The 12,450-nt window shown below is 56.3% G+C and overlaps 1 protein-coding gene across 1 annotated transcript in view; it reads right to left on the reverse strand.

Moving 5' to 3' along the window:
* The window catches only part of KCNH2 (potassium voltage-gated channel subfamily H member 2), an 86,301-nt gene that overhangs the window by 39,540 nt on the left and 34,311 nt on the right, over positions 1–12,450 (reverse strand). The window contains exons 3-4 of the mRNA XM_063121535.1: positions 2,082–2,246; positions 64–498 (exon numbers count right to left, since the gene is read on the reverse strand). Coding sequence (XP_062977605.1) covers positions 64–498; positions 2,082–2,246 — 600 coding nt within the window. The remainder of the gene's footprint in view (positions 1–63; positions 499–2,081; positions 2,247–12,450) is intronic.

Consider the following 12,450-nt stretch of genomic DNA (forward strand, 5'->3'; position numbering starts at 1 on the left):
CAGAGGGGCCAGCACACCCCTGCCCTGCCCTGCCCTGCCCTGCCTGCCCACGCCTGGCACTACCTGTACTGGCATGGCGGCTGTGGCCCCGGCCCTTGTCGCTCTCGCCCTTCATGGCCTCGATGTCGTCCACGGAGGAGGCCCGGCGCACGCTGTAGAAGCTCTCGCGGGAGCGGCTGCGGGCCAGGCTGCAGTTGGAGAAGGAGGCGTCCAGGTTGAAGCGGGCTTTGTCAGTCCGGGGCGAGGAGTGGGTGATGGGCACCTCTGAGCCCCCGCCGTCCCCCTGGCCCTCCATCAAGGCCTGACGGTCCTCAGCCTCGCCGCAGCCGGGGCAGTTGTCCAGGGAGGAGGTGACCTCGTCCAGCGCCACGGACTCGCTGCTCTGCTTGGAGAAGTCCACCACCACCGCCTCGTCCGGGTCATCCTGTGGCAGGGACTGCTTGCTCCCTGCCAGAGCCAGCAACGCTGGCAGCTTCAGCCTGAAGGACCTGCCACGACCTGGGAAGGAGCCGGGGGAGCATTAGAGGGTGGTCGGGCACAGTGGCCCACAAGGGAGAAGGCCGTCCCCTCACAGCTCATCTGAGCCAGCTACAGCTTCTGCCTGTCCATCCTACAGAGCCCGACACTTTGGGGTGTCCTAACCTCTGGGCCGAGGCCTCGCGAGACATCACCAAACATCACCCAACTCGTTGGGGACAGGCCGGGCATGTGCCTGGTCCCTCCACAGCACGCCTGAACTGTAGGGGCCACAAGAGCTCCGGAGCAGCTGTGGCCACCGTTCATGGGAGTGTGGCCTGGAACTGAGTGGGGAGCAGGTGCGGGAAGGCCTCCGCAAAACGATCTCTGCGGCCCTCTCTCTCAGCATGGCCGACCACACAGGGTTGTTGTGAGGGCACCATGGGACAACTGGCCACGTGCTCTGCAGAGGAACGGAGGGACACAGGAAACCGTGATCCAGGGAAGAAAGCCTTGCGCACCCCAGGCAGGCCTCGCTGGACCTGATGGGTTCTTGTGAGATGTGCCTTAATTCAGCTGCCAGTTTGACACGTACTTAAGTGAAGATGCATCCTGGATCCTTTGATCTAATTAACAATTTGTATAAATAGTTTTGAGATTTCCCCCGGATGACTAAATTTAATGCCCGGCCACATGTGACTGGTCCTGCAGCTCAGCTCTGTCATGACCAACGGGAGTTTTCTACAGGATTCTGCCTGTAACTTCTTGGAGATGGGGCCAATTCACACATGCTGCAGGGTGGATTCCTGCCTTGAGCAGGGGGCTGGACTCGATGGCCTTGTGGGCCCCTTCCAACTCTACTATTCTATGATTCTATGCATACTGCCTCCAATACTGGAGGAAGCAGCATACAGCCATGAGGACTAGTAGCCATTCATGGCCTCCTCCTCCTCCAGGAATTTATCCGACCCCCTTTTAAAGCCATCCAAACGGGTGGCCATTGCTTGTGGAAGCGAATTCCAGAGTTTGACTGTCCTGTGCGGAGTGAAGAAGTCCTTCATTTTATTTGTCCTGAATCTCCCTTTGTTCAGCTTCATGGGAGGCCCCCATAAGATTCAAGGTTTTTGAGAGAGGGAGAGAGAGAGAAATACCTCCCGGTGCGCATCCTCCGTACCAGGTGTCCACCTCTATCACGTCTCCTCCCACCCCTGACTCACCTTTTTTCTAAGCTGATGCTTGTGACGTTATTATAATTATAAACAAAAGGATGGAGGCTTTTTTTGGAGTAAAATGACAAGCAAACATTGACTGAATGAATAAATGCACATGACTGCTTCAAAGCAAACAGACTCCAGAAGGACGGACGGCTTGCAGCCTGGAGCAAGGAACAAGGCAGGCAAATCCACCCTGCGCTGGCGTGGCCACTGAAGACACGGGGAAGAAACCAGGCTCCTCCCACCTGGGGGAAGGGGAAGAGTGGCGATGGCCGTTCCAATGGGATGTGTCCCCCCTCACCATGTTTTGCCTGCGTCCGGGGCGGCCCTGGACCCCCCAACCCCGGTTGTGGAGCAGGGATGGGCGTGCCCAGGCCCAGCCTTCTCATGCCGGCAGGGGATCGATCCTACCTGTGGGGAGCCAGGCAGCAGGCGAGACCCAGTGGTTGGTGTTCTTGACGGGGCTGGTTAGCAGGTCCCGATCCATCACCACTTCAAAGTTGAGGATGAACATGATAACGGCCCCATCTTCATTCTTCACCGGCACAACGTCCACGAGGCAGAGGAAGCAGCTGCCTGCAGGGGGGGGAGGGGGGAGCAAAAAAAAGGGGGGCCGTCACTTTCTCTTCCCATTGTAGGGGCAAAACTGGGGCAGAAAGCCAGCAATATGCAAGGGAGGCAGCCAGGAATAAAGGCGGGGGTGTGTGTGTGAAGGGCCAGGCCTGCAAAAAGAGGGACCACCCCCCTGCAGCCCCATCCCTGCCCCACACACTTCATTCCACAAACATAAACAAAGGTGTCAATTTGAAGATCTGAATTCATCAAACCAAACCTTCTCCAAGTTCATTCTGAAAGTCGGCATATCGAAGCCCTCCGTACCTGGACACTGGAAGGTTGAACCAGTGGCTTAACTCTTCAGTACGTGCGTCAACCTCGCCTCCTCCATAACTTACTACGCGCAAGACTGCTTCGCCAGCCGCTCGGGCTTAACGAAGGAGCTGCATCCCAAGAAACTTTCATAGAATCATAGAATAGCAGAGTTAAAAGGGGCCTACGAGGCCATCGAGTCCAACCCCCTGCTCAAGGCAGGAATCCACCCTAAAGCATCCCTGACAGAGGCTTGTCCAGCTGCCTCTTGAAGGCCTCTAGTGTGGGAGAGCCCACAACCTCCCTAGGTAACTGGTTCTGTTGTCGTACTGCTCTACAGTCAGGAAGTTTTTCCTGATGTCCACCCGGAATCTGGCTTCCTTTAACTTGAGCCCGTTATTCCGTGTCCTGCACTCTGGGAGGATCGAGAAGAGATCCTGGCCCTCCTCTCTGTGATGACCTTTTAATTATTTGAAGAGTGGTATCATGTCTCCCCTCAATCTTCTCTTCTCCAGGCTAAACATGCCCAGTTCTTTCAGTCTCTCTTCATAGGGCTTTGTTTCTAGACCTCTGATCATCCTGGTTGCCCTCCTCTGAACACGCTCCAGCTTGTCTGCGTCCTTCTTGAATTGTGGAGCCCAGAACTGGACACAATACTCTAGATGAGGCCTAACCAGGGCCGAATAGAGAGGAACCAGGACCTCACGTGATTTGGAAGCTATACTTCTATTAATGCAGCCCAAAATAGCATTTGCCTTTCTTGCAGCCATATCGCACCGCTGGCTCATATTCAGCTTGCGATCAACATTTGTTTTGGCCTAATCATGCAGAGGCTCCGCAAGGCTTAATCCAGTTGCGAAGCGGCTCTCTTGCAAAGTGTTCCGTGTTCGAGACGCTCAGTTCTTGGGCAGAGCGCGCCCCTCGCTCGGGAGATTGAAGAGGATTGGAAACGATAGGATGAAACCAAAGGTCGGAGAAGAGACCCGCAAAGAGTGTGTGTAGCTTAAACGCCCTAGAAGTGGTGGGAGAACCGGTCTCCAACTCGGGGCCCCAACATTCCCTGGGGAGTGGAGCCTTCTGCGGCCTGAGCCGCCACAGCCCCTCCTGCGGGAAGCTCCTCCGCCCTTTCTTCCTCCTTCGTGGACCCGGATCCGCGCCTCCTCCTCCCTCCTGCTTTCCCGCGCCACCACCTCCACCCAGGCTGCCGCTTATGGAGCTGGTTTGGGCCGGGCCAGAGGGCCCTACACTGAAATGAACGGAGGCTCCCCGGAAGCAGAAGCCCCTGCTGGGGAGAGGGCCCTGGACCACGCGGCTGGCTGGGGCGGGCTGCAAAGCGCATTTCCGCAGCCTGCATAGGACCAATCCTGCTGCCTGGTGGGGGGCTGAGACGGAGCAGGACATTGGGCAAGGGAGGCAAAGGGGGGGACCTGATGGCCCCACATGAGCTTCAGCTGTGTGTGGGGGGGAGGCAACTATCTAAAAGGCCTGTGAGGAGCAGGGCCAAAACAGCCACACGTTGGCCAGAGAGACCTGGGTTCAAGTCCTACCTCTGCCAGGCCTCCGAGAAGTCTCTTTCTCTCTGCCTTCATTCTCTGTTTGTTAAACGGAACAACTGCGGTGTTTATTTCTCCCACACCCACACCCGGGGCTGCTATAAGGGAGAACACCGACACAGACTGGTGTGGTGGCGAAGAGACTGTGCTGTGTGCAAGAAGAAGGCCCCGGGTTCAAATCTCACCTGTGCTCACTCGGTAGCCTTTGGCATGCCATCAACTATCGGCCTGCACCCCCCCACCCCACACAAGAGCCAAGAGACTCCTGGCTGCTGTAAGCATCACTGCGGGTTCGTCGTGTCAAGAAGGCCCAGAAACAGCCACACCTCAACACGACGCTTCATCCCGCGTGGAGCAAGAAGGAAGGGGCCACCACCAGTCTGGCTCTTGGGGCGGCGCAGAGGCAGGGAACGAGGCAGCAGCTGCAGCCGGCGCCGGGCAAAGCCTAATCCAGCCACACCACTTTAACAGCTGCTACACTAATCCTGCACAAGTGAAGCATCCTCAGCAGGGATTATCTCACGCACAGTCATCTGTGATGGGGGAAGGCAGGCAGCGGGAGGCAGACCCTCCTCCCCCCAAGTCCAAGCCCCCACCCCCACCCCCACAGCTACCCTTTTTATGCCCCATACCTGGCCTCATCATGGTGGCCAAAGCCTTGTGAGGCAACTCTCAGACTGGGGGCCCAAAACAGAGAAGGGGGCAGGAATTCTGCCATGGGGGTGGGCGGTGCAGAGGAGTCCTGGTTCCCCAAAGGGGGGGCAGAGGCTTAAAGCAGCAGGGGGGGTGTCACAGCTGCACTGACCTCGTTTCACAGGGATTTGGAGTCACTGCAGTGCAATCTTTCTAGAATCTGCTTAAAAGCACTCCGAGGCCAACCTCTCTCCCCACCCCGCGGGGGACCTCAGAGCGGACGAACCCCAGCTCAGCATCCAGCTGCTGTGGGTGGTCGAGCCCAGCACCCGTGGGACCGCAAGGGCCTGTGGAGGACTGGGATTAGTTGGTGGTGTAGCAATGGCACTCTGCACAAGCTCAGCAGCAGCCTTGCCCGTGGCATGGAGAACAGGGTCTGGAGTTAAGCGTGGGCCCCACATATACTCTGAAGCCACTGATCCTCCCCCCCACCCACCCTGCACCCACGTAATCCTTGAGATGAACGGCCCCCGCCCATGCGTCAGACACGCACGCAGGCACACAGCAGAGGGGATGGGAGGCCTGAATGCTCCAGCGTCAGGCCCAGGCTCAGCTCCAGGGTTTCTCTGACGTCAAGGCTGAGGCCTAGAACATTCCAAGACGAGCAGACCTCTGAGCATGCACAGGAGACCCGTCACCCAACGCAGCCAGCCCCCAAACACTGGAGTGGTGGAAAGTGCCAGGCTAGGCTCTGCCCCCCCCCCCCCAGAAAGACCCGACCCCTGAAATCCCTTGTCTTTCTTCCCAGGATTGTGGACTGGCAGCTCCAACAGGCCATTTACAGAGCCCTGGGACGGAGCCAGCTGTGCGTCAGCCTGCCAGTGAAACTCCCCTGCAGGATCCAGACCTCGCTCAGGCGCCAGGTAGAGCCACCCTGGAGTGGGAGAGTCAGGCTCAAATCCCTGCTGAGCCACAAAGCCCCTTGGGGTGCCTGGCGCCAGCCAGCGGCCTACCTCGCAGCATCGTTGTGGTGATGAGAAAAGCCCCCCGGAGGCCAGGGAGGGAGGTGGCCGGAGCAATCAGCAGCGCCTGTGGCTCTGAGCACGAAAGCCTCGGCTGTCCTTGTGGCTCGGTGGCTTTTCCACTGGGCAAACTGCCTCCCTGCCAGCCACACTCAGGGAACGTCCGAAGCACATGGGCAGGGAGGCCCCCGTCCCGCTGGAGCTTCTAGGAGGTGCCCCCAAAGGGGAGCCCTTCAGGCCCCCGAAAGTGGTGGTGGCGGTGGGGAGGGGCTGCTGCTGCTTTTGCTACACAAGTCTTGTAGAGCAAAAACCGCCCGGCTCTTTTCCAAGCCCCTGCCTGCAGTTCACCCGAGGGCCGCGTGCACAGACACGGAGGCAGGGAACCCATGGAGTTTAGCAACCTGAGAATCAAAGCTCCCTTTTCGTTTCTTTTAAATGTAAGCCTCTAGTCCTTATAGCAGAACTGGGCAAGAGTGTGTCTAATCAGTGACACAGCGAAGTAATTTCAGGCCCTGGACTTAATGGCTTGGCATTGGAGGGGGGCTTTAGCCTGGAGAAGAGAAGATGGAGGGGAGACATGACAGCACTCTTCAAATACTTAAAAGGTTGTCACACAGAGGAGGGCCAGGATCTCTTCTCGATCCTCCCAAAGTGCAGGACACGGAATAACGGGCTCAAGTTAAAGGAAGCCAGATTCCAGCTGGACATCAGGAAAAACTTCCTGACTGTTAGAGCAGAACGACAATGGAACCAGTGACCTAGGGAGGTGGTGGGCTCTCCCACACTAGAGGCAGCTGGACAGCCATCTGCCAGAGATGCTTTGAGGTGGATTCCTGCATTGAGCAGGGGGTTGGACTTGATGGCCTTGTAGGCCCCTTCCAACTCTGCTATTCTGATTCTAGCTGCAGTATGCAGAACTTAGATAATACAGTCTCAGGACTGGAGTGGGGGGCATGGTGGTGGTGGGGAGATTCTTCTTCGGCAGAGGTGGGCTTCAGCGTTTTGCCCTTCTGTCACAGAGCAGACCTGTGCAAAGTGCGGTGCTCAAGGCAAATGTCTTTGATGCCCCCCAAGTTCCTTCCTCAGGCCTCCCCCCTGGTGCCCCTCCTCTCTCTTCCCCAAATGATGCCACCTCCACCACGCACCCCCTCCAAGCTACTTCCTAGGGCCCCGCTCCATAGGGACGGAAAGCCCCCTGCAAGGTTCTGGAGCCGGGCTCAGCATGAGCTGGCTCCAGATATGGCTTTCAATGGCAGGATGAAGCCCAGGATCACGCTGAACAGTAGTTAAGGGAGAAGCCCTGAGCATGCGCAGAGAGCCTTTCCTCACCCCTGACTCCCCACAGCTATGCTCACGTGTGGAACTAGGGGCGAGGGCTTCTGGGCTGCATGAACCCCGGCAGCTCTTGAAAGAATGAAGAAATCAACACACACACACACACACAATGCCCAGCCAATTCCCCCCCCCCAGTGCCCCCCAGGGCAGCTGCCACTCACGCGAGGGTCCTTCCCAGACCAAGCCGGAGCCAGCGCCTCCCAGGCACCAGCAAGCAGAAGGGGGTCTGGGCTGGTGGCTTCTGCCCAGCAGGGAGGAGCAGGGCACGGCCAGCACTCCGCCCAGCAGGCCAGGCCACAGCTGTTACTCACCAGGGCGGGGGGCGAGGCGAGGCCCTGCCTGGCTGTGGCACGTGGCAGGCCTGGCCAGGACGGCTCCTTGGCACTGTTCAGGGGCTGGGCTCAGGCGGGCCAAGAGAGGCAAGGGACCCTGCCGGCCAGGGCCAGCTGGCTACGCCCAACCCCCCCTGGCCGGTGATCTCCGCTTGGGGCAGGCTGCCTGGCCAGGGACTGAGCAGCGAGTCAGGAAGGCTGCTGTGGAACGTGGCGCTGGGAGCCCAGCAGGGATTTCATGCCTAAATATGGCCGTGGCGGCGGAAACGCCATGGCAACGGGTGGAAGCACAAAGAAAGCAGCCTGACCCCTGCGAAGGACGGGAGGTGGGAAGAGCAGAAGGCCAGGAAGGAGGGGAGAGGCTGCCTTGGGCAGCACCGCGCAGCTCCCCGCCCTGGAGCAGAGCTCCTCCAGAACTGCCCCCCTGAAATGGCAAAGGGGGGTCCCCTGCCCCCTGGCTGGAGGGGTCCTCCTCTCCGGAGGGAGGCCCAGCTGCTCTCTTCCTGGGGTCCACTTTGCCCAGCGGGACATCGCACCAAACTCAGACTCGCACGGGGAGCCAAACCACAGTCAGACCTTGCAGCCCTCGAGGCTGGTCCTGGACGGCAGCCCAGAGGCCAGCGTCCCGTTTCCCCCTCTGAGCTCTACCGTCCCTCTCTGCAAGGGAGGCGGAGCGACGATGACAACCTAGTTTGTGCGTACAGACATCTCACCAAACCTGTCAGACTAATTTGATCTCATTTTTTGATTGGGTAACCTCCCTTGTGGACTGTGGGAATGCTGTGGACGTCATATATCTTGACTTCAGCAAAGCTTTCGACAAAGTGCCCCATGACGTTCTGATTAACAAACTAGCTAAAAGTGGGCTAGATGGAACAACTATTAGGTGGATTCACAGTTGGCTACAGAATCGGACTCAAAGAGTACTTCTCAATGGAACCTTCTGAAACTGGGGAGAGGCGACGAGTGGGGTACCGCAGGGCTCAGTCCTGGGCCCGGTGCTCTTCAACATTTTTATTAATGATTTGGACGAGGAGGTGCAGGGAACGCTGATCAAATCTGCAGATGACACCAAATTGGGTGGGATAGCTAATACCCTGGAAGACAGAAACAAACTTCAAAGTGATCTTGATAGGCTGGAGTGCTGGGCTGAAAACAACAGGATGAAATTTAATAGGGATAAATGCCAAGTTCTACATTTAGGGAATAGAAACCAAAGGCACAGTTACAAGATGGGGGACACTTGGCTCAGCAATACTACAAACGAGAAGGATCTTGGAATTGTTGTAGATCGCAAGCTGAATATGAGCCAACAGTGCGATATGGCTGCAAGAAAGGCCAATGCTATTTTGGGCTGCATTATTAGAAGTATAGCTTCCAAATCGCATGAGGTACTGGTTCCTCTGTATTCAGCCCTGGTTAGGCCTCATCTAGAGTATTGCGTGCAGTTCTGGGCTCCACAATTCAAGAAGGATGCAGACAAGCTGGAGCGTGTTCAGAGGAGGGCAACCAGGATGATCAGGGGTCTGGAAACAAAGCCCTATGAAGAGAGACTGAAAGAACTGGGCCAGTTTAGCCTGGAGAAGAGAGGATTGAGGGGAGACATGAGAGCACTCTTCAAATACTTGAAAGGTCGTCCCACAGAGGAGGGCCAGGATCTCTTCTCGATCCTCCCAGAGTGCAGGACACGGAATAACGGGCTCAAGTTAAAGGAAGCCAGATTCCGGCTGGACATCAGGAAAAACTTCCTGACTGTTAGAGCAGTATGACAATGGAATCCGTTATCTAGGCAGGTGGTGGTCTCTCCCACCCGAGAGGCCTTCAAGAGGCAGCTGGACAGCGCTCTGTTAGGGATGCTTTGAGGTATTTTCCTGCCTTGAGCAGGGGGTTGGACTCGATGTGAGGCCCCTTCCAGCAAAACCATTCTATGATGATTCCAAGGTAGCATCCCATGTTCCACACTCAGACATCCATCATTTCAGCAGAGGACCTGCAGGTGGAATCAGTTACCTAGGGAGGTTGTGGGCTCTCCCACACTAGAGGCCTTCAAGAGGCAGCTGGACAACCCTCTGTCAGGGATGCTTTAGGGTGGATTCCTGCATTGAGCAGGGGGCTGGACTCGATGGCCTTGGAGGCCCCTTCCAACTCTGCTAGGCCCCTTCCAGCTCTGCTATTCTATGATTCTATGATCATCGGTACAAATGGGGGTCTCCAAGCCCACTCTGAACCCTGGTTTCTGATTCTGGTTTACTGCCCAAGCGCTGACCAGGGGGACTGCCTGGTGGGTGACAGCTTCATATAAACAACACAGCACCACTGCGGAGGCACCCCGGGGCTCCCCCCTGTATAGACCCCTCCCCCAGGTTTTAGCATTTAAGTTAATTCTTTCCAAACTGCACAAGGCCACTATCGCCAGGATGAGGGGAATGGGTGGAGTGGAGCAGTCAGAGCCCCCATGTGAACAATTTAAGAACATCAGAAGTGCCCTGATGCTGGACCAGGCCAAGGGTCCATCTAGTCCAGCACTCTGTTCACACAGTGGCCAGGCAGCCATCGGCCAGGGACCAGCAAAGCAGGACATGGTGCAACAGCACCCTCCCACCCATGTCCCCCAGCAACTGCTGCACAACAGGCTTACTGCCTCGGATACTGGAGATATTCATTCTGCGCGGATGAAGCCCCTCAGACGTGCCTTGACTTGGATATCGGGGAAGGTCAGATGGATGCCACCCCAGCAACCGCTTGCCCAGCTGTCTTGGATTCTTTTGGGCCCCGAGCGTACAGGGGTGGTGATGGCCACCCCCTGCGCACTCGACCCCTGCTGTTCTTAGTGGATTAAATTGGACCCTTTGCGTGTGCGTGTGTGTGTTCCCTCTTGCCTAAAGGGGGCAGTGATGAGACCTTTACTAAAGAAAACTTCCCTGGATCCAGGGGATCTGTCCAATGACGTTTGGCTAAGATTATCCAGAAGGCGGCAGCATTGCAGCTCTGGGTCTGTTTCTGCCGGGCTTCGGATCGCCTTGGTGGGTGACCTGCGCTGGGAACTGGGTGGGAGGAGCACAATGCGATTCGTTCTCCTGGCCCCCTCCGTGGCTTCTGAGGCCACCGGCCACGGCCCTCTCCTGGACTGCCTGGAGGGACTGGGCCCTGGGGTGCTCTTTTGCCTTCCTTTTGGCCCTTCTTGCCAGGTTGTGCCCAGGCATGGGGTCCGAGTCCACGGCCTTGGCGTCCCAAAGGGTCGTTTAATGTCTACACAAAACCACTGGGCGTGGTCATTCAGAGCCCTGGAGTGAAGTGCCACCACTGTGCTGATGACGCCCAGCTCTGCTGCACTTGAAACCCCTTGAACACTGCCTGGGCTGGAGGAAGGGGAACAAGTTGAGGTTAAGCTCAGTCATTCTGGATGTGCTCTTGGTTAGTAGGAAGCCGGGTCAGGGATTGCGAATCAACCTGTTCTGGAAGGGGTTGCACCCCCCCCCCCAAAAGGATCAGGTCCGTAGCTTGGGAGTGCTCCTTAATGTTACACCTTGGCAAGGAGCGCGCTGGTACAATTACGCCTGGTGTGCCAGCTTCAATCCTCCCTGAAGTGGTCTTGCTTGACAACAATAATCCATGTGTGGGTTTCATCATGGTTAGACTACTGCAATGCACTCTGCATGGGGCTACCCTTGAAGTTGTTGGTTTCAACCTTTAAAGCAGGAGTGGGCAACTTGTAGCTCTCCAGTTGTTTTGGCCTACAGGTCCCACAATCCCTCACCATTGACTATGATGGCTAGGGTTGATGGCAGTTGTTGGCCAAAACAACTGGAGAGCCACAAGTCACCCATCCCTACTTTAAAGCCCTAACTGGCTTAAGGCCTGGCTATCTCAGGGACCACCTCTGTCTCACTATGAACCTACCTGGGTATTAAAATCTGCCAGAGGTTCTCTTGAGGACACAGTGATGCACAGAGGCTTGTTTGTCTGGGACAGGTAAAACGGCTTTCTCCTGTGTTGCTCCCAAACGTCAACTCATTCCACACACACAGCACTCCCTTGGCTTTTAGAAAGGGTGTGAAGACATGCTGTTAACACCTAGCCTTTTTAATTATATAGTTGTTCAATTGTTTTAACTGCTGGGGAGAGCAAAGCGATGGCCCTCGGCAGCCTCTGGGGAGAGTTTGGATTCCTGTATTCGAGGTCTGAGACAGTGCTCAGACCGTGGTCCCAGGAGTCCAAGCTCCTTGGCCTCCTCGCAGCCGGCAGCAGCGGCGGCTGCTCTCGGAGACCGCAAAAGCTTATGCGGCATCCCCCGACCTTGCCCAGCCCCCTAGGCATGTTTAGAGAGAACAAAGCCCAAAACGAGCATAGCCCTCTGCTCTTAATGGTCTTATTTCACATTTTCATTGTTTTAAATTGCTGGGTTTTTAGCAAATAAAGGGGTATCTAATTAAAAATAATAATAAATAGGATAGCACCTTCCTTAGTGCAATGTCTGAACTGAGCACGCCCTCTGAGGATTCCCCAGGGTTCCTTGACCCCAAACATTCATTTCGGTCAAGAGGGACCAGCGCATCATGGACATCAAAGCAATCAGGACACAAAAGCAAAAAATGATGCCAAGAAGGACGCAGACAAGCTGGAGCGTGTTCAGAGGAGGGCAGCCAGGATGATCAGGGGTCTGGAAACAAAGCCCAATGAAGAGAGACTGAAAGAACTGGGCCTGTTTAGCCTGGAGAAGAGAAGATTGAGGGGAGACATGATAGCACTCTTCAAATGCTTAAAAGGTTGTCACACAGAGGAGGGCCAGGATCTCTTCTCGATCCCCCCAGAGTGCAGGACACGGAATAACGGGCTCAAGTTAAAGGAAGCCAGATTCCAGCTGGACAACAGGAAAAACTTCCTGACTGTTAGAGCAGTACAACAATGGAACCAGTGACCTAGGGAGGTTGTGGGCTCGGGGTTGGACTCGATGGCCTTCGAGGCCCCTTCCTCCACTATTATATACTATGAAGAGGCACCAAATGTGAGGGGGATTGAGATAAGCAGCAATGGCTGC

This window comes from Elgaria multicarinata, chromosome 1 (genome assembly GCF_023053635.1).
Source record: "Elgaria multicarinata webbii isolate HBS135686 ecotype San Diego chromosome 1, rElgMul1.1.pri, whole genome shotgun sequence".
NCBI lineage: Eukaryota > Metazoa > Chordata > Lepidosauria > Squamata > Anguidae > Elgaria > Elgaria multicarinata.